The sequence below is a fragment of the Microchirus variegatus genome (assembly GCF_963457635.1).
Source record: "Microchirus variegatus genome assembly, chromosome: 7".
NCBI classification, from domain to species: Eukaryota; Metazoa; Chordata; class Actinopteri; order Pleuronectiformes; family Soleidae; genus Microchirus; species Microchirus variegatus.
The window spans coordinates 11,544,436-11,568,995 of NC_139808.1; the positions used below are offsets into that span (position 1 = coordinate 11,544,436).

Genomic DNA, 24,560 nt, shown 5'->3' on the forward strand with positions numbered 1-24,560 from the left:
ACATTCACCACTGATGTTCAAATAAGCTTATGAGACATGATCTCTTGTGTTTTAATGTCAAGACGAAGCACATCAAGTGTTCCTTTCCGTTACTATCATCTGTATAGAAAATAGAAAAGCATCCCTGGATCCATCTCAACTCACCGTGTCCCAATTGCCTCTTCACTTTTGCCAATGCTAACCTGTTGCCAATTCACCTGCACTCAACATTGTGGTTTCTCCTTCCCACCACAGTCTCCTCAAAAGAACTGCCACTTCAGGGACTTTCCGTGAACTCACACACAGGTGTCTGTGTCTAGGCTACGTCCCTGCTACAGTACTGCATGCTGCTGGATGCGGAAGTGTTGCCTGCTCAGTCCTCATGTAGGGCTGCTGTGTCTGTCTCTCTCTGTGTGGCTTTGAACGTCGGGATACACAGTTAAACAAAGGTAAAAGCTGCCATAGAGTAATGTTTGCCTTAAAACTTATCAAAATGATGTTAAAACTGATTGCACAGTGTGCTGTCAATTGAAAAGCTGCAGGGCAATTCTTTTGCTCTCACTACATTTATCTCTGGCCAAACATTTTGACCTTGAAGCACCAGAGAAAAGCCACATAAGGCAACTGAAGACATGGAACAAAGAACGTGCACTCAGTTATTGAGAAAGAAGTAAAACACGGGCAGATAGAGAGGGTGCAGCTGTGCTGTTCAAGGACAGTCAGCCAACCGTTCACACAAAACCCAGGAAACTCCCTTGGTTTCGTACCAGACGGCATCATGGACAGACAAAGCTATAAATTTCAATAATCTGGCTCAAGTTTAAACACAGTGTATACAGAGAAGATACAATACACTGAAATAACATATTGCAACTCTTCTGAAACACTTAAAATCCTGTAAAATGATGTGTAAAATAAAAGCCCAGAATGAAGTGCCAGTGCTAATTGATAAACATGTCAGTATCATCCTGTTTTCTTGTTGAGTCGTGTGATAGATGTTGGGATGAATGACAGCTTGCGATGGTTAATGAAACACTTAATTGCTGTGTAATGTTGGCCTGAAGGTAACAGATTATATTTATTAACAGAACGTGTTGCTGTCTGATCACTGAACCTCCAAAGATATTCAGTTTACTCTCACAGAAGAGCAAAAAAAAACAACAATAGTACAATTTAAGACACTGAAAATAGCAGAACATACTAAATGCAGTTTTTCAGTCAATAAATTCCTTGCTTTTAAATCATGATTTGTCACCAATAATATTAATAATAAACGCAACACAACGACCAATCCTCAATGACATTTATTTCAAGAATATTGTACTTACAGTTTGTATAAAAAAATATTGCAAACGCTAAAGGCAAATGACAGGTGGGAGGACGTCAATACTCATGTCTCCCTATAGAAATAAAATAACTTTAGAGGAAGGACAAACTAAAAAGGAAAGACATCATAGCTCTTCTATAAATGGAATGGCTACAACTTGACCACCAGACGAATGCATAAATCAAGTCTCTCTCCAGTTGTGTAACACATCAAGTTGTATCGCTTTCAATAAAATAAGAACTATAGAGGTATCGGAAGCTCTGAGAGAATTTTCTAGGAAGTGTACATTTGTTGCTACATGAAGTTCAAGAGAGCCTTGTGACATTTGTGAGAGTTTTAATGGCAGAACTTCCACAGTGTCACCAAAGGCAAATAATAAAAATATACAGTGTTATATATATGTTTTCAAACGAGCAACATTGTTTTAATCACTCATTGTCATTTTTAAAGGCATACTTTCTTAGAACTCAGCAGTAGCAGTGATGTCCCCTTCAGAGGGACATACAGGACAACCTGTTGCGGCACACAAGCATCAACCTCCCCCAAAAAAATCATCATAACACCTGACCGCGTCTGTCCTCTAAGCATGCTGCATCTCTTTGCCAATCATGTAACTGAGGATCTTGTTCCAGTCGATCTTGGTGCGGGTGACTGGAAGCTGTCTGCGTAAGGCCTTGAAGGTGGTGTCTGACATGGTCTGGTAGTTCTGACTGATGGCCATCTTGAAAACAAAGACAGAATAACGTGTCAGAAAGCGACTTGTATTCAAGAATGCCAAAGGAGGATGTCTTTCAACTTAAATGTCGAATGTCTAACCATATAGAATTTAACACCTTCTTAAGTCTATGATATCTTGGGTACACACACAAGATTTTGATGCACAACTGCCATCAGTAAGTGCATATATCTGTGATTGTTACTTAACCAATAAAGATGACACTAAAAACAAAAGGTTTAACCACAAAGAGCCTTTAGTATTAAGGGAAAATCATAATTGGCTTCCAAATTCTTTGAGAAGTAGTTTTAGTCACAGAGACCTTGACCTTTAACCCCCAAAAAGTAAGTTCTTACTTGATCTAAGTGTGGGTTGTAGAGGAAAAATCACACTTCATCTTACTTCTTATGTAAGACAGGCTGTCTATAATTAAGGCAAATCTAATCCTGCCCTCCATGTGTATAATGTGCATAATAGTGTCATATCAGAGCTTGTTTAATAGTTTATTCTGTACCTGCACCAGGAATGTGTTGTAAATAACTGTACCCCAGTAGTTGTACTCTGGGACAATGTCAATAATTAGTCATAGTTAGAGGAGAGTGAGAGGATTCTCTTCTAAAATCAACAATCTCTTGTAATGGGAAAATACATTTACTATAGCACACATAACATATCACATATACAGCTTAATCTCAGTCCCAATCCCAAACAATCTCATAGGTGCACACATCCTCTGTTGAGTGCACGGAACGCACAAACTGCAACTCACAGGAACTCACAGTCTGTAACTCATGCTCGAGTCACACATTTCTTAAAACAGACACATATATAATTTCTCTTAACACACAGCGCCCCTCGTCCCACTTACTACAATGAACTCTCATAACAAAGGGTTACGAGTAGTAACGCACGAACATGGGCTGAGCGTGGCATTTTCTGTGCATCCCACATTTACTATAAGAACAAAGTAACTCTGCTGCTGCGTTCAGTCAAACTATTTTGCAGCCCGCCTTTCACTCTGTAAAACTTTGTTCCACCCTGCTTGATAAAATCTACAAAGACAAATCTCAAACCTCTTCATAATCACAAGCTTCATACAAGCTTTGCATTTTACTTGAATGGACAGTGGAACCATAAAAGTGAGGAAAGTGATGTTAATTCTTCTTAAATTCCAATGCAGGCTCGGTGTGACACTGTATCGGTCTGGATCCTAAGGACAAGTTCAGGCTGCTTTTGTTTATGTATTTCAGATTTCCACCACAAGGGATGTCAAGTTGATGCTCAGATATGGCGCTCATCAGCATAGGACAGATGGATTTTTTTTTTTTTTTAAACATGATAACGCATCAAATTGTGCTGTAGATCTAAATAATGATACACGCTTTAGTGACTGGGATTAATGATATATAAACACAATATATAATTTCTGGTTCACTTCAACACTGAGGGTGCTCCCTGTGTTTCTTAGTGGCCACATACCTGGTATTCAGTCTCTGTATGCTCAATAATTTTCACCAGTTCCTTAGCCATCTGGCTCTCATTCTGCAAAAACAATCATTTAAACATTGGTGAACATGAACACAAATTCACTAAGGACAATGGTAAAACAATTATCTGCCTCTTCCTACATATAGAAACTAGAAATTGTTTTGAAATACTTACCAACACAGTGAGTGATTCCTCCACATTTTTATGGCTGACCAGTTGCACATTTCCATCCTCGTAATAATGTACCTGGAATACACAGAAATACACGCTGCAGTGATGATAGTGGAACAGAACTGCCTTCACGTGCACTATTAACACCACCTCTGTTGAGAATAAGGCACATCAGTGGCTCTACTTTTAAGGAGACTGTAGAGAGTCAAGCTGTCCGAGCAGCTGCTGCTCTCCTTTTACAGGTGAACAGAAAAAGCACTGCTGAGAGTTATCAATTCAGTAGAGAGGAATCTCTATATTTCCTTAACTGCAAAATTTTAACTTTTAACACCAAGAACAAAAAGAACAGATTATCCCCTTCCAAAATAAAAGTGACAATTTGCTACAACTTAACATAAACAAAATACTTCACTGGAATGTACAGTTCAGCATTAAATACAACATAAATGATGTACAGACTTTTGTAGTAGTAAAACCCCTAAAGTTGTATTCTGTGTGTGACATTTCTATGGTGTGTTGAAACATCAATTTTCTTCCGTGTATGCCTGTATACACTGAGCTGAGCTGGTTGGCTCAAGGCACTTTCCAGTCTACCATTAAAGCACAGGAAGGAGTAACCAGTTTGTCCATCCATCCATTTCTTTACTGCTTTATTCTACACCTGAGGGTAATCCCAGGTGACATAGGATGAAAGGCAGGACCAACATACAGAAATGAACAACCATTCGATCTCACGGTCACACCAATTAAAAGTGTCCAGTTAACCTATGGTTGGTCCAGACCTGTATATGTTCTTCAGCACGAGTTTAAAAAAAAAAAAGGATTCCTATTCAAAGTTGTATTAGATGCAGGACAGGGGCAAAATAAAAACAGGTTGTTTGTTTGTGTAGTCAAATAGTATTTTTTGCAGTTTAGGTTTGCCTCCCCCACGACCGACCTGCATTTTAACGACTCCAACCACTTTCGCTGTAGAATGAGAGATGTTGATCTTCCATTCAGATCGGCAACGGCCATTCCTGAGAAAATGCATGTGTAGAGGAGTGCATTTGAAAAAAAACAAACAAACACCCTTTGCACAATAATACATTATTGCCTCCACGCAGCTGCAACAAGGATTTGATACGGAAATTTGTGATGAGATGATCCTACATCGATCCTTACCAGAAGTTTTGAGGCTCGATTAGATGACTCTCTACACAAGCGATGATGGTCTTCTGGCCGTCGATTGTTTTCCCATAAACCTGCAGCAGATAAAACACGATGAGTCGGCGATGGCGTGTGGCGGCGAATGAGGAAGCTAACAGTGCTGACTTGATGACGATCTTACAGTGCAAACTCCATTTGAGTGGTGGTCCTTGACGTAGGCCGTCAAGGCAGAATCACAAGCGTCCCTCCATGACCTGAGAGCTGCCTCGCCCTCATGGGGCTGCGCTTCACTGCCCTCTTTCTTTAGGTGGTCAAACTTGAAGGAGATCTTATTGTGAGGGTCAAAGAAGCGGCCATGACCCAGGTCTCCATGCTCTGTAATCAGAACCTACAGAGAGAGGAAAACCTGCTGTGACTCTGGTCATCTACAGCACGTGAGCATTATCTCCACTGATTTATGAATATACTGTAAATCAATGTCGGACATGCCCCCCGGTGAGTGAGTAAAGGTACTGCAGGCGGGCCATAAGGGGTCGTTGAATATTAATTAATTGAGTATTCTCATCATTCTTAAAAAAAAGTAATAAAACAATTGTGTTATACTTAAAAAAAATCTGACAATTTAATATGTAAAGCTAGAATAATCACCATAATTCACCAGTGGGACATAAGTCCTTTATTGGTGGGATATCAATGCTCATGGAATACGTCATTATGTGCTGCGAGCTGTGTTAGTGGATGGAGAAAGGAATATAGTAAATAACAAACCTTAGTGTGCTAAGTTGGACAACAAATAAAAAGAAAAGCACTTACCTGATCCTCATAGCCATTAATTTTGGCCTGTGTAAACTGATCCATGTTGTACTGGGCAAAGGCACTGCAGCAAAACAAAAACAATACAAATATAAGTTGCGTGCACATGAACAACATCAATATTTTGCTCTTTAAAAAAAAAAAAAAAAAATCAGAAACATTACTCACTAAGCCGCACCCTCTCTGAGAAGATTGTCATTGTCGAGTAACACTCGCACATCTGTAAGTAAGAATGAGCTTTATTTTGAAACTTGATTTAAAACATTGCAAATCACACTCTCTATAAAAAAAAAATGCTATCAATAAGAAAATGGGCTCACCATTAAAGACGTCGTTGAACTCTCCTGGAGGAGCGTGCATCACAAAATTTGCTGCAATACGGACCTGAAAATACATTTTAAAAAAAGTCTTGTTATATGCATGCTTTTGTAAGATCAGTCTACTAACTAACGATGTGTTTTAACGCTGTGACTGATCAGTGTATAGCTTCCTTACAAATATTTGCTTAACTCAATATGTTGTTGCTTCAGGTGATTTCTATCTACATAATTTGTTTGACGAAAATAAAGAAAGGGGAGAAGGAAAGTATGGAGTAGAATAAAAAAAACAATCCAGGAGGAAGAGGAATTCAGACTGTAGCATTATTAATTGTCTACATAGAAGTCCAGAGTCCTCATTTCCATCTAACTGTGTGTACATTTATAGCCTCATCATTTAAACTGATTTTATTGTTTTGGTTTATATGTGACCCACATGTGGAGGTAGAAGTTGGATGGATGGATGTTTTATATGTGTCCAGAGTAAAAAGTCACGTACATGTGAAATAAAACACCTTCAAATAGCCACTAGAGAGAGGTAGAGAGCAGCCTGTCCAACTGTGATGACTCTGCAGGCTAATTGACTCCATTTTGACAATCCTTACAGACGGGGAATGTTGCCTTAGGGCTTTTCTTAGCTGCCCGTATGCAAATGTAAGCATGTCGTGTCACAGCCACAGAGAGAAGAAACTGTGGAAGGCAGAAGTGCTGCTATGAGCTGGTTTACGGCAAGGTGTACACGGTCTGGCGGCAAGTTGATGAGATGAAGCTAAAGGGCCATTCAATATGCTGCAGTGATTCTTCTTCTAATCTGCGCGATGGTATCTGTTGGTTATATATTGCCAGCATGCCAATATCAACATCAACAAAATACAGTACATATTGTATAAATATATACATATTTATCTATCACAAAGACTGCTTGAATTGTGATAAATGTAGAATGTTTTTCCTTGGCCAAGAACAAACAAAGGTAGTCAACTGTACTAGCAGCTTATCTTGAATAGTACTGGTTAGACAACTGCAATGACAGACAGGTTTTAAATAATCGTGTTTACATTTATTTAAAAAATGTCCTTGTTTTCAGGTTTGTATTTATTTATGCACATAATAGGGAATGCAGGAAATAGCATTTTCTATACTTCCTAAGTATTGTCAAAACATGGTTAAAAAGTCAGAAGTAGGCTCATTTTCCCTTTTTGCAACCAGCAAACTCGCCCCCTGGTGGCAATTCAATATATTTTCACTTCCTATTTGTCTTCAAGAGGAACCTGTAAAATAATGTCCAGTGTATGATTCCAACGCATCCTTTTAATGCACATAAATGATTATTACAAAAATGACTAACTGTGTTGCTTCAAATTTCAATTTTAAAGAGATAATTGTTCAGCCTTATGCAAATATTCAACAACATCATTGCATGTCTCATGTGTTCCTAATATCGAACAGCTCAGGCTTATGGAGACTCCAGGCTGCAGCTGACAGTGACCTACAAAACCGGCTGACCAGCTGCAGGGGCTACAATGAGTTACAATGAGTAACCTAGTTTATTTTAACTGTGGTAGTGAATGGACCATTCAGAGCTCAGGGAGAACTCCCACACTCACACTCTTGACTGTCCACCATGCCAATCAATCGGCAGCACGACATAATATGATAATGACATTGCAGTAGGGGTGGGAATCACAGGGTAGCTCACAATACCACCAGGATACAATAATATCACGATACCAACGATATCAACGATCCTGTGATAATCAATGTATTGCAAGATGTATCATATAGTGCAGGGATGTCAAACTCATTTTCACTGAGGGCTACATCAGCATAATGGTTGCCCTTAAAGGGCCAGATGTAGCTGTAAGACAGAACAAATGTAACTAAATGTAAACGCACCCTTTGAAGCACGGGTGATTTCTTCAGCCACAATAAAGCTAGCTTTCACTGCCGCTTCATTTTTGGTTATGAATTTTGTGGGAAATGTAGTTAATGGTCAACACGCGCCTTAAAGCAGCATAGACCTCGCGAACCACATAAAATGATGTGGCGGGCCTTATCTGGGCCCCCGGGCCTCAAGTTTGACACATGTGACATAGCGATACCTGTCCAAATCGAGAAAACAAAACGTCCCTGAAAAGTTAAAAGTACAGGATTACTATATTTATTCACAACACAGAGAACAACGTACATACAGGGACTGTTTACTTTAGAGCGCCTTCATTTATTAATTAAAATATTGATAATTGCCCTGGTGTATTGACTATCATATTGCACGAGAAAGGACGACTATGTATCACTAAATCTAATATTGTCTGCCCTTCCATTGTTAATGCAGTGAGGCTGAGTGAGTCCAGCAGCTTTTAGGAATGCACAGAGTTATTTTACAACATGTAGCAGCATGATGGTGATGGTGATGATGATGATGATGATGGTGATGATGATGATGATGCAGGCTCTGGTTCGCACTGCAGGGAAACCACGTCTGCTTTATGAAAAGTTTCGCTAAATATAATAATACATACAGAACAGCACGTTGATGGTGCTGCTGTCGTCACGAAGTGTTTATTCGTGAAGCTGTGAGCACATGCAGTGTCACGAACACACACACACACACACACACACACACACACACACACACACTGGGTGTGGGTCGTGATCCTTACTGTAAATGCAGGAAGTAACTCGACTTCCACCCACTTAGCATTAGCTTACTGTTTTCAAGTCAACACACTGTGACAAAAGCTTCACACGGCAGCTTCTGGAAGCTCCTTTAACTGACATTAAACTCACAGTACATGAACTAACTTACTGTTTTTCTGTGTGTGTTTGTGTGTGTGTGCGTGCGTGCGTAAAGCAACAACAGACATATGTTGACTTCTGTGCTGTCAAACACAACAGGTTCTCAGCCGAGAGCGGCCCGTGCCTGTGTCCACACAGCACATATTCCACTTCCACAAACAACGACACGAGGGTGAGACAATAACGACGGTGTAAATGTATAATATCATACCCTTTCCTCATCGCCGAGATCCTCGTAATCTGCCATGTTGCCTCAATAACGCCGTTCACAAAGCGGCTGCTGAGGTTGCCAGGTTTGTGTGTGGCTCCTCCTCCTCCTCCTCCTCCCCCCAGCACAGTATAGCAGGGGCGCACACAAGGGTGGCCAATGTGAAATGGGGAAAACAAACATCTGACCAAGAAGTGAAAATATTTCAAATAAAAACCAACAATCCAGAAATGAATTAATGAATGTGTAACAGTTAAATTAAATATACACTCAACACAAATATAAACGCACAAAGAAAAACTGACATGTGACATGATATGTGACAGTACAACTTTTTCAATAAAGTGGCTTTAATTTGCTAGCATCAGGATCAATTTCAAAACAAAAGTCCTGGAGTATTGGCAGGAAGAAGAACACAATGGGAGTCGGTGATCCAAGTTCACAAACTTCAATAACGTGTGCGTCCACCATTAGCTTTAGATCGTGGCCTGGGGGATGTTGTCCCATTCCTCCTGCAGAGCCACTTGAAGTTGGCGGCCATTCTGGGGAACTGGAACCCGGTTCGCTGTTGTTCCAGTCTCTCTGAAACGAGTCCACATGCGACTGAGAGTGGAACGATGCACATTCAGTTGTGTTGCCACAGCTGTAACGCTCAACCCAGCACTCAGCATGCCAATGGCACGCTCCCTCATGATATGTGACATCTGTGGCCTATTGACAAGTGACAAAAGTCCACATTTTGGTGTGCCCTTTTATTGACCAGACCATAAGCAGTGTATGTGTACTGGTCACGCATATTGACCACCACTCTGCCATGCTCCAGGACTCTTGTGAGTTGAAATACTCAATCTGAGATTGTAGTCAATAGGAGCGGCCAAGTGACACTGGACTACTGGGTTTGAAAGTGAGTTATCTTGGAAAGTGAGTTATCTTGGAAAAAGGCCATACAATCTTTTTTTTTGTCCCCAATACCATATACCTGCAGTACAGTGCAGTGCAGGCTAACAACCTAGATCTAAAATGTAAAAAAAACATGTTTTGGTTGCTTTTTGTGGACAAATAGAATCCAATGGAAAGCTTAGACGTTTAGGATTCTGTCTACAGGTGTGTAGACACAAGAATGAGGAAAGCTGCCGACTTTGAAAGAACTCTTCTTTAACACTTGATCAGCCTGCTCAACAAGATAGGCGAGAAGGAAAACTGACCATGCGATTGCAAAACCATGGTGAAATGATGAAATACAACATACACTTTAACAATTCTGATCATTTCACACGTACCTTATTTATTCATCGGTGCTGTGGAAACGACAGCTTCATCTTTGTGCTGGGTGACATGAAGGATGTACTTTTTTGACAGTGTCCCAAAGGGTGTCCTTAGATGAAAATGACATTCAGCGCTGTATAGAAAATGACAGAAAGTGATGTATGTGCTGTCGATGATGTCCCTGTATGTACACAGGTGTATGAGCATTTGAGACATTAGTGGTGCCTGCCCCACCGGTGTGCAGTTAATTTCCGCCCCTGTCCTTCCAAATGTCTGCGCACGGCACTGTAAATAAGTAGTGATTGAACATGAGATTATTCTTGTCAAAGGGATATTCATGAATAACTATTGTATCTAAAATGTATGCACAAGCGATTTAATTATAAATTATTAAAAGCTCTGATGTCCACATATCCCCTATTTTTTCCCCCTCAGTCTCTCTGTTGTTGTTTTATATGCATTTGAATTTGGCGACATCTGGCGGTGTGACTGGCGAACAACAACAAGCAGCTGTCACGCGCTTATTCCCAGCGTCGGTGTTGCTGCAGCATCAGTGCCGAATCCGACCAGAACCGATCAGGTCCAGGTTCCTGGTCCCGACCATCATCTGGGTCTGTCCCTCTGTTTATGACACCGAGGGCAGACGGGGAGTGAGCCCGCACTGAGGGACGCGGCTGGCGGCCATGCGCACGGCGTTTCCCTGACGACCTCCATCCACGTCCAGCGGGGCTAACTCCAGCTGAATTCTGCGGAGTCGGTTCATTGAGAGAGGAAGAGGACGAGCAGGAGGAGGAGGAGGAGGAGGAGAGGAGCACTGCAGCAGACATGCCGGGCCTGCCTCTCATCACACTCATCGGTGAGTCTGTACATATATATATATATATTATTCCCAGTTATTTCTCACACCGCCACAATGTACTGTACATAGACAATATCGTGGTTTCTTTGGAGACAGAATCAGTATAAAACCAGAGTAGACTTTAATAACATCACACAGGAAGATAAGATCACTCTCAACTTTACTCATCGTCACTCATGCAACTGTGTGTGTGTGTGTGTGTGTGTTTGTAATTGTGTGTGTGTGTTGCTGTTGTTGCTCTTTTTTTGCAGTGCTGCAGTGTGAATGATGGTGTGTATTAATAGTAATGTTATGAGCCAGGGTGTAACCAGCACACACACACACACACACACACACACACACACACACACACACACACACACACACACACACACACACACACACACACACACACACACACACACACACACACACACACACACACACACTAATGCACTTTGTTTTAATGAAGCGTCCTCATTTAAATCTTCAAAGTGGGTGTCAGTCTGTGTGTGTGTGTGTGTGGGGGGGGGGGGGGGGGCTACTGCAGAGACTGTCTGACACAGATATGACTTAGTATTTTTATTTCTTGATTATATGATTTACAAAAAAAAACACAAACAAAAAACACAAGATATTAGTCAGTTCAAATGGAAATTGTACATGATTAAGTCCAATCCTCAAAATATAAAGATGCATTCAATGACCAATAAAGTAAACCCTCAGATCTGAGGATGTGCAACCACAGGGCAAAGTATAAGTTATCAAAATAATTGCTGCAAGTAATTGATGATTATTATTGCCAGCTGATTTCCTGTCAGCCCTTTAAACAACAAATGGTGCAAAACTGTCATGATCGCCATGAATCATCACCAGAAATATGATGATATGATGTTTATGAATGTCACAGATTTCATGCAGCAGCTGCGTGTGTCTTTGGATTGTTGTTGTCTTGCTGCACCATAGACTCCAGACCCCTTCTGTTGAAATGAAGAGGATCAGCCCTGTATGCCCTGTGTGTTAAGATGATGACGCTGTATTTTTTGTTGTTGTTTGTTTTGGTGTTAACAGATGAGTAAAAAGGGGAAATAGTCCTGTTTCATGCTGCCTTTCCTGCACGGAGGCCAGATTTTTTAAAGAGAGGAGGTGACATGAGTACAGATGAAGCAGATTTTGGGGAGGATCCTGACCCGCTATAAGCTGATCTGGGGGGATTTAAAGCATTAAGCTTTAAATCTCACACGCACTACCGTACTACCGTACCCAAAATGAAGGCTTGAGCAAACGCACCACAATAATTTTAATTGACCTGAAACTGAAAGACAAAGCTCATAGACTCATTATAAATAATAAAATAAATGCTGTCGTCATATGGACAAGCAGCCAAGCTTGGTTTCTACTCTGTCATGAAGCAACCTGCACAAATCAAACATAAACAAAGGAACACAGTGTCAAATATGGATCAATCGAAATAATCAATGTAAAAACATATAGTCGGTATATGTAAATTGATGTAGACTCTAGGATGAAGAAGTGGTTCAAACCTGTATTCTCTTGAATCACCATGGGGGGGGGGAAACTAAGGCGTCAGTGTACGTGTTGGTCTGCGAGGAAAACACCCTTCATTTATCACATCAATGGACATTTCCCTGTGGAGTTCATGTTCTTCTTCATCCCTGGTTCATGTGCCCCAAACATGGGTTTAAGTGAGACCAAGCAGTGAAATCATGTGACAAGACAAAAAACTTATTATTACTTATTACAAAGATCAGCATGATACTAAAGTTAAAACCTAAACCAGTTTTTCCTTCTTTTACTCGATGAGCTTGTCAAACTGAGGTCAGTCATGTTTTATGGAATTAAAAAACACTTTTTTGAATCAAATCAATCACCCTGCAGAGGTCAGTAAATAAATCACAGACCGACGCTGGCAGAGTTCTGTGAATCACACACTGTGCACTGAGTGGGATGAGGATTTCACTACGGCTGCATATTTATTTTGAATGCATGATTTTCCTAAATTGGACAGCAATCTTATAACTGGCACAGAAACTCCCACATCAGAAATCTGTGCGTTTTATAGGAAGATTACATATAAAGGTATGATAGGTACCAGTGAGCAATACTTCTATTATTACCTTTTATCTCTTGACTTGTCAGTATGGGTGCAACTTTAAAGAGACGGAGAGAGATTGCCTTAGGCGATCAGTCGCAAAAAAATGTTTTTCTTCTGAACCTGCCAAACACTGCTTTAATGAACTAAGAGCTAATTCTGGAAAGCCGAACATTGTTTTCTCAGTACTTTTAAGACGAATTATCAAAGATCACTAAACCATATACTCTATTGACTCTAAAACTTATTTTCATCCATGTAATTGTAAAACACACACGTTTGTGCAGCTTTCACTGTGAGGACACAGAGTATCCCATAGCCCCTTACCCTAACCTTAACCATCACAACTTAAGTGCCTAACCCTAATCCTAACCTAAACCCAATTCTAATCCTGAAAAGGCCCTTTTTTTAAAAGAGTTGTAAGAATATGAATACCAGCTAAAATGTCGTGGTACTCACAAAGATACCACGTACAAGAACACACGCCTATCTCCATGTTAATGAAATGATTAACCCGGAGCTTAATTGGCACAATGCTGAGTCGGATGGAGACAGAAAATGAAAACTACTACATCACTTAGCAGTAGATCCTTTATCTGCGTCTCTCCGTCCCTTTTGGCCCTCCTTTGTATCCTTCCATCCTTATCTCCGGTTCATCCTTGACTCAGCCGTCTCTTCTCTCTCTCTCTCTCTCTGCTCACTAGACCAGTCATCCACGGAGAGCAGGACGTTTTATAGGCCACTGGGTTTTCAACTAAGCTCTTTTTTTAAGGTGAACTGGACCGTTTGCGGCAGATGTCATGTCAAGTTCTTATCAGCTGTAAAAGACTTCATGAAAAGTTATTTCCGTCACATTTTTCGAGTCTGCATCGCTGCTGATTCAGCAAAAATGAGCAGGAAGAGGCCGGTAGATCTGTGTATGTGCAGACTGTTGTGTGTGTGTGTGTGTGTCTCTCTGTGTGTGGTATGCATGTTTGAGACATATTGTAATCTGCTCAGTCAGCCTCTGCGGTCAGTCAGCCATCTGTGGTTTCAGACGGCGAGCACCACAGCACAACGTCTCACGGACATTGCTGTCCTGCTGAGGCATGTCTGACCTGTTGACCTTTCTCTTCCTCTTGTGTCAAACCATGACATTTAGCCTCCTGCATGCAAGAATTCAAATAAATGTTAGATTAATTTTCAACACGTAGTTATAAACGTGAGGTTATTCGAGTTTTAATCATTAAAGGTGCATTATGTAATAAATCTAAAGCAACTGGCCATAAAATCCTCCTAATATGTCACAGAGACTCAGGAATAATGTTCATGTAACAAACTGAACTCACCAACAACAACAACAGTACAGCCACAATATTTGTATTAAAAAAAATATTTTGCAGACTTGCAGAAATCATGTTTTGGCATGTGGCGCCACCTACCGCCATCTACCAATCATTGCAGTCAGTAGAGTCTCAGCTGCCATGCAGCCACGGGTTGCCAGTTACGTCAGAAAACGAAACCTCTGTATTTTGAATTTGAATGTAGTAACTGTTTTTGGCCACAGTCTTACATATGGCACCTTTAATTTTTATAGTAAAATAGCTCAGGTTTAACATTGAATGACCGATTTATGACTGAATGAGCTGAAAAGACAAAGGCTGTGTCTCAATTCAAAGGCCAAGATCTAAAGATCCAACACTTGGATACTTCTCAGGTCAACTTATCCCAGGATTCAGTGCACTGTGGCGAACCAAATGAGCTAAGTTGGCAATGAGTCGCTAATGATGCAAGGAAAAAAGGGAGGGACAAGTTGTTTACGCGTGCGATAACATAATGTGAATCCAGCCATGGATCAAGTGAACTCATGAATGAGTAACTGAACGAAGAGAGAGTGAACGCTGAGTAGATGGGATGACGCAAGGAACTTAAATAAGAGCTTTGCAGTTCAGTGACTCTCCAGGGCAATGATGGAGATAAGAGGCCGTCACTGTCAGAGATCACACAGTCAATTAAATGACTTTAATGTATCCTGCAGACACCGGAGCTCTCTTATCTCCATTCTTACCCTCAGATGCAGTGATTTTTTTTTTCTTCTTCAAATTGGGCCAGTGGCAAAACAGAAACCCACATTAGATCAATGAGTGAGTTATTTAAAGTGACTTCATCTATTTGTTTTCTCTGGTCTATCGATCTCTCACTGCTTTTATTGCTTATTTTACTTTGTTTAATGAGTAACTTGAGGTTTATTGTGTCACGCAAACAAGTTTGGTTCTCAAACACATGTTGTCGAGTGCAGAAAATGTGTCACAATGAATTCAATAAAAAACTTTCAACTTTTTATTTAAAAAAAAATTAAAAAATATAATACGATTTTCATTACTACCATTTTTCTATATTTATCACCCCTCAGTTAACGTAGACATTTTATATAATTACTGTATATTTAATGTTATTGCTTTATTTGTATTACATTCACAAATTACAATAACATTTTATTTTAATTTCATTAATTTCATATATATATATATATATATAAAATGTTATGTCATTGTGGTGCACAGTCAAATAATCTTAAAAATGTCCATTTGTCTGTCCTGCAGCTCTTCTGAGCAGCTGCGACGCCTTCAGACTTGGCTTTTCACAGCGCGTCATACCACTCGGTCCACCAGGGGGCGCACTGATCCAGAATGAACGTCCAGTCCTGCCTCGCTTCATTCAGGAACTTGTCAGAATCAAACGCCACTCTGTCCAGGAGTTAGTGCGAGCCCAGCCTAATTTGGTCCACGACATGGGCTGGCCGGAGATTCAGGAAATATCTCGCTCCCTGGTTCAGACGGACTCAGCGAACTCCTCCCAAATCACCCCGCAATCCTCTGCCTCCACCAGTCAGAGTGAAGCCAGGCCTCCTGCTGCTGGGGATGAAGAAGATGAGATGGAGGTGAGGAGGATGATTACAAAAGTGGTTGTAAAATATGAATAACAAAACGTGTGTACCTCCAAATAAACATGACAACATATCAGTGATGACACAGGACGTAGGTCTAATAAATATACAGTTTTGCATGCACTGCAGTGCAACACAAAGCATTTGTGAGTCATTTTTCTGGTATTTCTTGAGATTAAATCTATAAATTGTACATTATACTACAGTTATAAACCAGTTTCATCAGCAAAATACGTACAAAGCAGTCTCCCAGTTGCAAAACAAGGCAGAAACCTTAAAGAAAGCCTGAATAGGTCGAACTTAAGATGAGAGAGGCCTTTTAGCGAAAGCTTGAAGAATTTTCATGCTGATATTTGCAGGACGCAGAGTTAAAAAATGGAGGAAGAAAGCACTTATCCTTTCCATTTCCTGCGGCTGTGTTTTTTCTCATTTCTAATGTATTATACAGTTTTACAGCAATTTGATCAGTCGATCCTGGTCCTGGGGACCCACTGCCCTTTTAGATGTTTCCCCGCTCCAACACACCTGATTTAAATAGATAGGTTGTTACTAGGCTTCTGCAGAGCTTGTTGATGACTATTTGAATCAGGTGTGTTCGAGCAGGGAAACATCTAAAAGTTGCAGGGCAGTGGGTCCCCAGGACCAGGATTAAGAAACACTGGATTACATAATGTGATGTACATTAAAATTGAAGATAATTTCCTCTTGAGTTTCAGTGGCTCAAACACAAACACCACCATCACAGTCAATTTGGCTAATTGGAGCCAATAACTCAAGCAGTTCTTTCAGAGGTCTTTGTTTGTTGGACAGTTTGACAGAACCTGAAAAAAACTGTTAAATCCATGGCTTTAAGTTGGTTTTTCATTAGTGGCAATGTGTTTAATCAGCATGCACTCCAGGGTCAAATGACTCTGCAGTGGATGCAGGTTTTTATCAGCTCTGGCTCAGCGGGAACACAGGGGAAGGCAGTCGTTTTCTCTAGTTTTTATCAGAGATGCAGCATTTTTCTACACAATGCTTTGACACCAATTAATTTCCATTTTGTTTAGAGCAATCCTTACTTTTACACACTTAGGACAGTGCTCAATATCAAATTTTATTTATTCAGTCGGATTATTTACCGATCTAAAAGACGCACAAAAGTAACCACTGTAACATTATTGCTTAAAAATTGTGAGTATACTCACACATTTATAGTGTGAAAGAGTCAAGTTTGAGTTTCTTTTCATTGGTCCTGAATCAGTATCCCCATGGTCCGTCATACTGTATTAATGTGTGTGTCCAAACCGTCTCGCTTTCAGCGTATGGTCCACTTGGCGTCTTCCCTGGATGTAGAGCATTACCGGGGACAACCGGATGTCAGTCACCCAGAGACAGAGCTCTTGGGTGGGCCAGGAGCGGGCGAAACCTCCCAGGAGGCTTCAGGCTTCTACAGAACAGACATGGAGGACAGAGACAGAGGAGAGGAGGGAGCAGAGGACAGAGAGAGGCGAGGGGGAGAGGAGGAGTGGGAGAGGGACGCAGGAGAGGACAGAGAGTGGAGAGGGGGGCATGGCAGAGGTGAGGAGGAACAGGTGGACGGTGGTAATGCTGCGGAGATCGACCATCTAACGCCGGATCTGGATACTCTGATTGGTTAGTAGCAATCTTTTTTCCTGAAATTAACGTTAATCGGTGGAGTGTGGAGATGAAAGGTACTCAGCACAAAGACTTGAGGTTAAGTTAAAGGAAATTTATGGTACACTTAGGAGGAAATGTATAATTTCACATTCACAAACGAACATATTATAAACCCTTTACTGCTGTGCGTCTCCTGCAAGTTTGACACATGTTCCTGTGTCTCACAGGCTACAGTCCATCCCTACACCCCTCTAGCTCCGTGCAGCCCATCCTCTCCTCACCAGCTGAGGTGCATGACCCTGGGCTACAGGAGCATCGTGCAACCCCAGTCCTGAAGGTGAGGACAGTGAAAGAATAAACAAATGTATGCATTGCATTTGTTGGGCTTAAAGTTTTTAGTAGTTGCTGCATGAAAGGCGGAAGAACTTAAATTTTGCTTTGCAAATTATTGCATTGGTTGATATTACATCTATGACATAAAAGTATTCTAGATATGCAAAAAACGGGCTGTGACGTTCTTGAGTTTGGGAATTACAGAAATGTAGTGATAAACCCATGATTTTCTCAGTGACAAATACAAGGGAAATCTGTTATTTTTGCTAAATTCCTCATACCATTATATTCTTGAAGCACATACAGTTCACAGCCACACAGCCATAAGGAAATGGTGGTTTGCCTTGGTTTTGTATGCTGAGTCATGGTCATGGAGAACGGCATGACTGAACAAACAGAGATCTTAATGTGGACAAATGACTCATTATAAGTTGTCTTCATTACATAACAGTGATGACTTCTACCACTACACCTATATATATATATACATACATGTATATGTAACTTGATGACTGTCACACAGATGGGCCCTTCAGAAAGAGAGCTGTCGGAGGTCGAGGGCGAGGAGGACGTTCAGTCGAGTGGCTACGGAGTACTTCACGCCTTCGTCACTACTACATCGAGTACAACATCCGCTGCGACTTCCACTTCTACTCCCACTGTTTCTGCTGCTGCTGCTGCTGGAGGGGATGATGATGTAGGAACTGCCACACCTGAGACTGACACGGGCACAGACTTTGGGCTGTTGGGAAGTTTTACCAAAGGTACAGCAAATATAGAATTTAATATATGTCTTATCATCTTATACAAAAATTAATAGCAGCTCTCACATGTAAAGAAAGGCTGTTCCACAGCTTTGGATCTAGATCTAAGAGCAGCAGGTCAGCTGACCTGGGTTAGGGTCAGGTCCGCAGGTGCCAGCTCATTGAGACATTTAAAAGCAAGTAATAAGATCTAAAAATGTATCCTAAAAAAAAAGACAGAGAGCCAGTATAAAGAGGCCAGAACAAGAGTGATACTATGCTCTCTGCATTTTGGACAATCTGGAATCATTAAAGAGACAACCTTGACCTTGGCAAGAAGCCTTAATTGGATGAATCTTGTTTCGACCAGTGTTTAATAAGTGTTTAAGAAACAAAATTATAGACTTTAGGGGTAAATGAATTGTTCCACGTCTAGGAGATGGATGAGAGGATTGTAATCTACAGTAGCACAACTATACTCGAAACTGGGAAAAACCAGGGGTCTAGGTTCACCTTTTGATAATAGTATTATACATGATCATAAACAGCCAGGACACAAAATGGCCTTTGTTTGTTAGTTTTAGAAAACACCAAAATGTTATGTTGTGCCTTCTGCAGAGGAGACAGAGGAGGAGGAGGAGACGGAGAGGGAAGAGGAACACGACGGTGTATTTCGACAGAATCCCACTGTACCAGAGGTTGGCATGGCGCCGAGCAGAGAGCCTCTGCAGCCCAGCGTCGAGGAAGAGGACACGTTGGAGCAGGAAGAGCATGAAATGAAAAGCGGTAAACGCACCGTCACACTGGAGTATTACAACACCAATCGACACAAAGTTACTATGGAGGAAACTATGGAGGCTGGTTGGGAATCAAACAAGTGCAAACTTTCAGATTTATTTGATTTAAGGAAGTGCAATTGGCCTGAGGTAACATCACATTTACTTAAGATATGTGACGCATTTGCACTTCTTTGATTCATGCAGGCTGCGTTTAAGGGTTGGGCAAATGAACGAACCAGGCTGCAGCATGAACGCATGCCAGCAGTCTGAAATGATGCAGTCAGAGTGATTTTTGTGACTGAAAGAAGCAGCAGATTATTTCTGCCACCATGTCTTCATCCAAATCATCATTAAATCATTAAAAGTGGTTGTTTTTTTGATTTGTGGATAATATGAGACAATGAGGTAGGTCTCAAATTTGAGAACTTCTTCATTTCCATGTTTAGGAAACACTGATCAACATTTTTCAACAATTTCCGACATTTTTACAAACCAAACAAATACTTGCAGCCCAGCTAAGTTTGAGACCGTGTTTTCAAACCTTTTGGTGTTTAAATATTGGTTTTGTTTTTTAAATCACGTTCTTACCTGAAATAATCATGTCATACGTAATGAACCTGGCACTTGTTAGCTTTGAATATCATTTGAAAAGCCATGAAGAACATATTTAAAATTCCTTCGACTCAAAAGTGTCCTAAAAACGTAAAAATTCTGCAAAAATAATTCAACACTAACTTTATGTTTTTATTATGTTTTTTGGTGCAGACGTGGAGGAGGAGGAGAAATGGAAAGCGACAGAGAGCGAAGGAACAAGAATCCGACACATTATCCCGCTCACCACAGATCCCTCACCGACCGTCAGCTTCACCGACCTCTCCTGGGATTGGCTCGAAAAGACCACCCCCCTGCAGTCCCAGAGGTCAGAGGTCAGGGGCACCGAGGAGATGAAGGAGGCACAGCAGGTACATTTACAGTCCACGTAGGAGGAGGAGAGGCAGGAGTAATTTTAGAGAATAAACACTTTCAAGGCTCACAGTTGTTTTCTCTCGTTCAGGTCGTCTGTATCGACTGGAAAGAGCTGGTTGGACGAGGATATGTCATCCTCAACATGACCCAAAACCTCAACTGTGTAAGTACAAGGAATTCATGATATAAACCATGTGATGTGCTACTTATTTTCTTTACATTTGTCACAGTTTTGTAACAAATTCAGTCCTTCACTTTAGAGACCAGCCAGTTGTTGCCTCCATCACTGCCAGAGCAAAACAGAAGGACTTTTAAAAAACACTAAGCAGAACTTAGACACAGATGTCTTCATCTGTGGAGAAGGATCTTCATCCCAGAGTGGGGTCTGTTGCCATGGCAGCAGCACATACCCGTCAATGGCGCCACATGGATCGCACGGTTGTTACAGCTGCGTTTGTTTGTGTGACAGGAAGAGTTTCGTGCCGACCAGGGTGTACGGTTGTTGAAGATCATGGAGAGAGTGTTCGCTCGGAGGATGAATAGCCCCGAGGGATCGTGGGTACTTTACCTCAGCAAGCCCACACACCAGCAACACCAGCTGCTGATGAACGTGGCATCTGAACGTGGTATATATTACACATACACACAGTAAAAGTACTAGTATACTTCCTATTTGAGTGAAATTTACCGAAAGAAACAAATCAATAGACACAACTGAAATCTTTTAAGTTCTTGAATTTATTTAATGTATTGTAATTGTGTTATATTGTTGTGTCTTCCAGGAGTCATAGCTACCAGTGATGTACTTGACATGCTGGGGGAGATCAGGAAAAATCTGAATAAGGTACAATCCAGAAAATGACACCACATTGTCTAATTTGAATGCACAGAGATTGAATCTTCTGTCACTGATTTATTCCCTAGAAACAGGACACAACTCAAATGAAATGTATAAGTTGTAAATTAACTTAAGAGACATGGCTGGGTATGTTTGTTTACTTCTTTAGGTGGGCATCCAGAACTATAGCTCAACCAGTCGCTGTCAGTCTCAGCCCAGTCAAACACGCAGCGACTACGGGAAGCTGTTTGTGGTTCTGGTGATCATCGGCTCCTTCTGCATGGCCATCATCACATCTGGATTCATATACATCTGCTGGCAAAGACGACTGCCTGCAACTAAGACTACGGTCTGTAAACACACACTGTATACACATACAGATTTAAGTCCTGTTCTGGAGGAGGGTTTTATTAGCAGAAAATGTATATTGCATTATATTCGGCCTATGGTTTTAATTAGCCATGGCTAAAATAGTATAGTTCTGCATTTGAAGCAGGAGCTTCCTGCACAAAGGAAGAACGGCGGCTCCACCTTCATGAAAAACCCAACACATAAACCAACTTTGAAACACTGGTGGTAAATTACATGAATTTATACAATTTTATTTATGGATTATAATTTAGAAACAACATTGTCCCAGTCATTAATAGCAGCATTCTTGATGTTGTTCTGTTGGACTAAAGACATCCTCCACTGGAAAGAATAGTTGTTCTTGGGCAAGTAGCCTCACGTCATATCCAAGTGGACTGTCCTGGACTGTCGCCTGGCAACTGGAGTTCTAACAGTAGTCTCAGCAACAGTGATGAGGCCTTCTCTGCAGCTGCTCTCTCTCTCATCTGGGACTGCGATCGAGCCTGTATTGGCTTATGCAATTATACGGTTTTGTGTAATCATTGCACGAATGCTTTACTTTAAAATAAAATAAACAATAGCCATTAGCTAGATGTCACAAAAGCTCCACGAATATCAAAATGAGGGTGAGAAAAAGCTACAGAAATAATCCATGGAGGATTGTCCACTTGAATCACCAGCTTCTTCTATCAGTTAAAATGATAGAGATTTTTGTTTTCGAGTGACACATTTTACGTTAAGACTGAGTACACAAGGGGGAAGAAGCACACAGCTCTAGCAAAGCGAGACATATATTATTGAAGTATGGCTGAAACAGGAAGGATGCTTTGTTGTTTGGCAATGGCAGGACACATTTGAAAGAGCCTTCAAAATGTGACTTGTCACATGACTTGTCACTTCTCTGTGACACAACTGACCTTCAAATTCAGCTTCAGAAGTAGGCAGCCCATGGGTTGAGACACAGTCATGGTTACAGCCCAGCAGTTGAACACAGAGACGCATTTAGCAGCTAAAAAGCTCAATATTTTCTTCTGGGGTTGAAACACAGGCGTTCTGCTCACCAGGTTGTCAGAAGTGCATGATCATGTCATAAAAGTGACAATGTTGACCTTTCCAATGCTCCTTGACCTTGCAGTTCCGTGCTGAGGAGCTTCACTTTGTGGAGAACGGTTGCCATGACAACCCCATGCTGGACGTGACCAACGACAGTCAGCCTGAGATGCAGGAGAAGAAGCCGAGTACCAATGGGCTCAGTGGGGCAGGAGACAGGAGCAGAGAGGACAGCAGTCGCTGGCAGGTGATGGGATGAATGATTAGATGCACAGATGGATGGATAGTGAATAACTGTTGAGCACACATGGCAGCGGTTTGGAAAAGCTTTGAAAAAGGTTTCACGGTTGAACAATCTGCTGTCATGTTTCTTATCCTCTTGACAACAGTATGAAGCTTCTCGTGTTGTCTCCTTCTTCAGGTGTTTGTCAATCAAGCAGCGACCGAAGATGAAGAAGAGGAGCAGGACACACACCTCTGATGGACGAAAAGTAAACAGGAGACAGGTTATGAAGGATGGTCATCTTTGACAGATGTGGAGCCGAGAGAGACGGAGAAAATGGGCGACGAAGACAAAAGAAAGCAGAATGTGTTTGACGGGGAAAAGAAAATAAGGGTGGGGAAAGAAAGGAGCGACAGAAGAAGTAGTTGATGGAAAACCTTACAGTCTGAGTGATAGATGTGTTGTTCAGGAGTCACTGATATCATCATAGAGATGAGACACAGATGTGTCCATCATGTATATGAATTCTTGGAACGATAATTAACTCATCAATCTGAAAGATGACGACCACTCGAAAAAGTCATCAAAGGCCGACTTCAAATCTCGACCTCTGGTTAGATAATGTCACATCACGTAGAAACACCTCTGCTTAGTGTGCCTTATGCTTTTAGCTCATAGCAATGTGGATGCATGAGACAATTTACACATAAAACTAGTGACTAATCACAGTGTAAAAGCACCTTTTTACACCTTCAGTGCTTGAATGTAAAGAAGCTTTTATTTTTGGGTCACATGCCAAATCATCAACAGAGGCTGGAGAATCTGGAATATTTATGCGAGTTGAATGCACATACAATATTATCATTATATGTATATATATATATATATATATATATATATATATACATACATATATAAATAATAATAAGAATACAAGAAGAGTCTGTATATTTTGATACGTTGATGCTTTGTCCAGAATAGCAATGGGAAGTCCATCTACTCAAGTACTGTACTTGAGTAAAAGGTTTTAATACATTTAATTGATATATATTGCTTCTGCTATATAATTAGACTGGATTACATTTCAGAGGAATACTACAGTACTCACATTTTGTCGGACATCTGTAGTTAAAGTCATATTTTCGATACAAACCCTACGATGACCCTAAGTAGGTTCTTCTAGCAATGCTACACTCACGTCAGTAATATTTTGAAAGTAAGACTTTCACTTGTAATGTGAAGTATTGGCCACAGAAGCCAACAAATGCACGAAGTCCGATCAAGAATATCTTAAACCAGTATTACAGTGAGGACATGGTCAGTGGTTTGAAACCAGCGTTCGAGCTTTGGTGACAGCAGTGACTCCTCTCAGCTCTGACCAGGAAATACTGTCTGTAGCAACTTTGAAAAGTAAGGTTATGGCACTTTAATCGATTCCTCTCGGAAATAGTGACGATCATTGTCTAAAATGCTGCATCATGTTAAATGTATTACATAAAGTGATTGAAATATCTCTATTTTGCTTATAGGAATGGTTGTAACTGCTGAGGA

The 24,560-nt window shown here is 40.9% G+C and overlaps 2 protein-coding genes across 2 annotated transcripts; one reads left to right on the forward strand and one right to left on the reverse strand.

The window, feature by feature from the left end:
• Positions 1-1,345: 1,345 nt before the first annotated feature.
• LOC310930101 (F-actin-capping protein subunit alpha-1-like) lies at positions 1,346-9,052 on the reverse strand. Its single transcript, XM_083893006.1, has 10 exons — positions 8,967-9,052; positions 5,960-6,023; positions 5,808-5,859; positions 5,640-5,703; positions 5,008-5,214; positions 4,842-4,921; positions 4,618-4,696; positions 3,684-3,755; positions 3,501-3,563; positions 1,346-2,027 (listed from the first exon to the last, which is right to left on the reverse strand). The coding sequence occupies exons 1-10, from the start codon at positions 9,000-9,002 to the stop codon at positions 1,887-1,889; spliced, it is 858 nt and encodes a 285-aa protein (XP_083749132.1). The 5' UTR covers positions 9,003-9,052; the 3' UTR covers positions 1,346-1,886.
• Positions 9,053-11,054: 2,002 nt separating this feature from the next.
• Positions 11,055-23,267, forward strand: podxl2 (podocalyxin-like 2; the record flags this gene model as incomplete). The annotated part of the gene is made up of 13 exons (XM_083892664.1): positions 11,055-11,085; positions 15,763-16,100; positions 17,408-17,741; positions 17,954-18,063; positions 18,583-18,823; positions 19,421-19,663; positions 20,347-20,514; positions 20,565-20,710; positions 21,017-21,173; positions 21,330-21,391; positions 21,555-21,734; positions 22,872-23,033; positions 23,208-23,267. 13 exons carry the CDS (start codon positions 11,055-11,057, stop codon positions 23,265-23,267), a joined length of 2,232 nt encoding a protein of 743 aa, XP_083748790.1.
• Between the last annotated feature and the right edge of the window lie 1,293 nt (positions 23,268-24,560).

Coding starts and splice junctions, on each gene's coding strand:
- LOC310930101 (XM_083893006.1), bottom strand. CDS start 9,002: ATGGCAGATTACGAGGATCTCGGCGATGAGGAAAGG. Junction 5,860..5,959: donor GTTCAACGACGTCTTTAATG/GTGAGCCCATTT, acceptor TCTTACTTACAG/ATGTGCGAGTGTTACTCGAC. Junction 4,697..4,841: donor ATCGAGCCTCAAAACTTCTG/GTAAGGATCGAT, acceptor GCATTTTCTCAG/GAATGGCCGTTGCCGATCTG.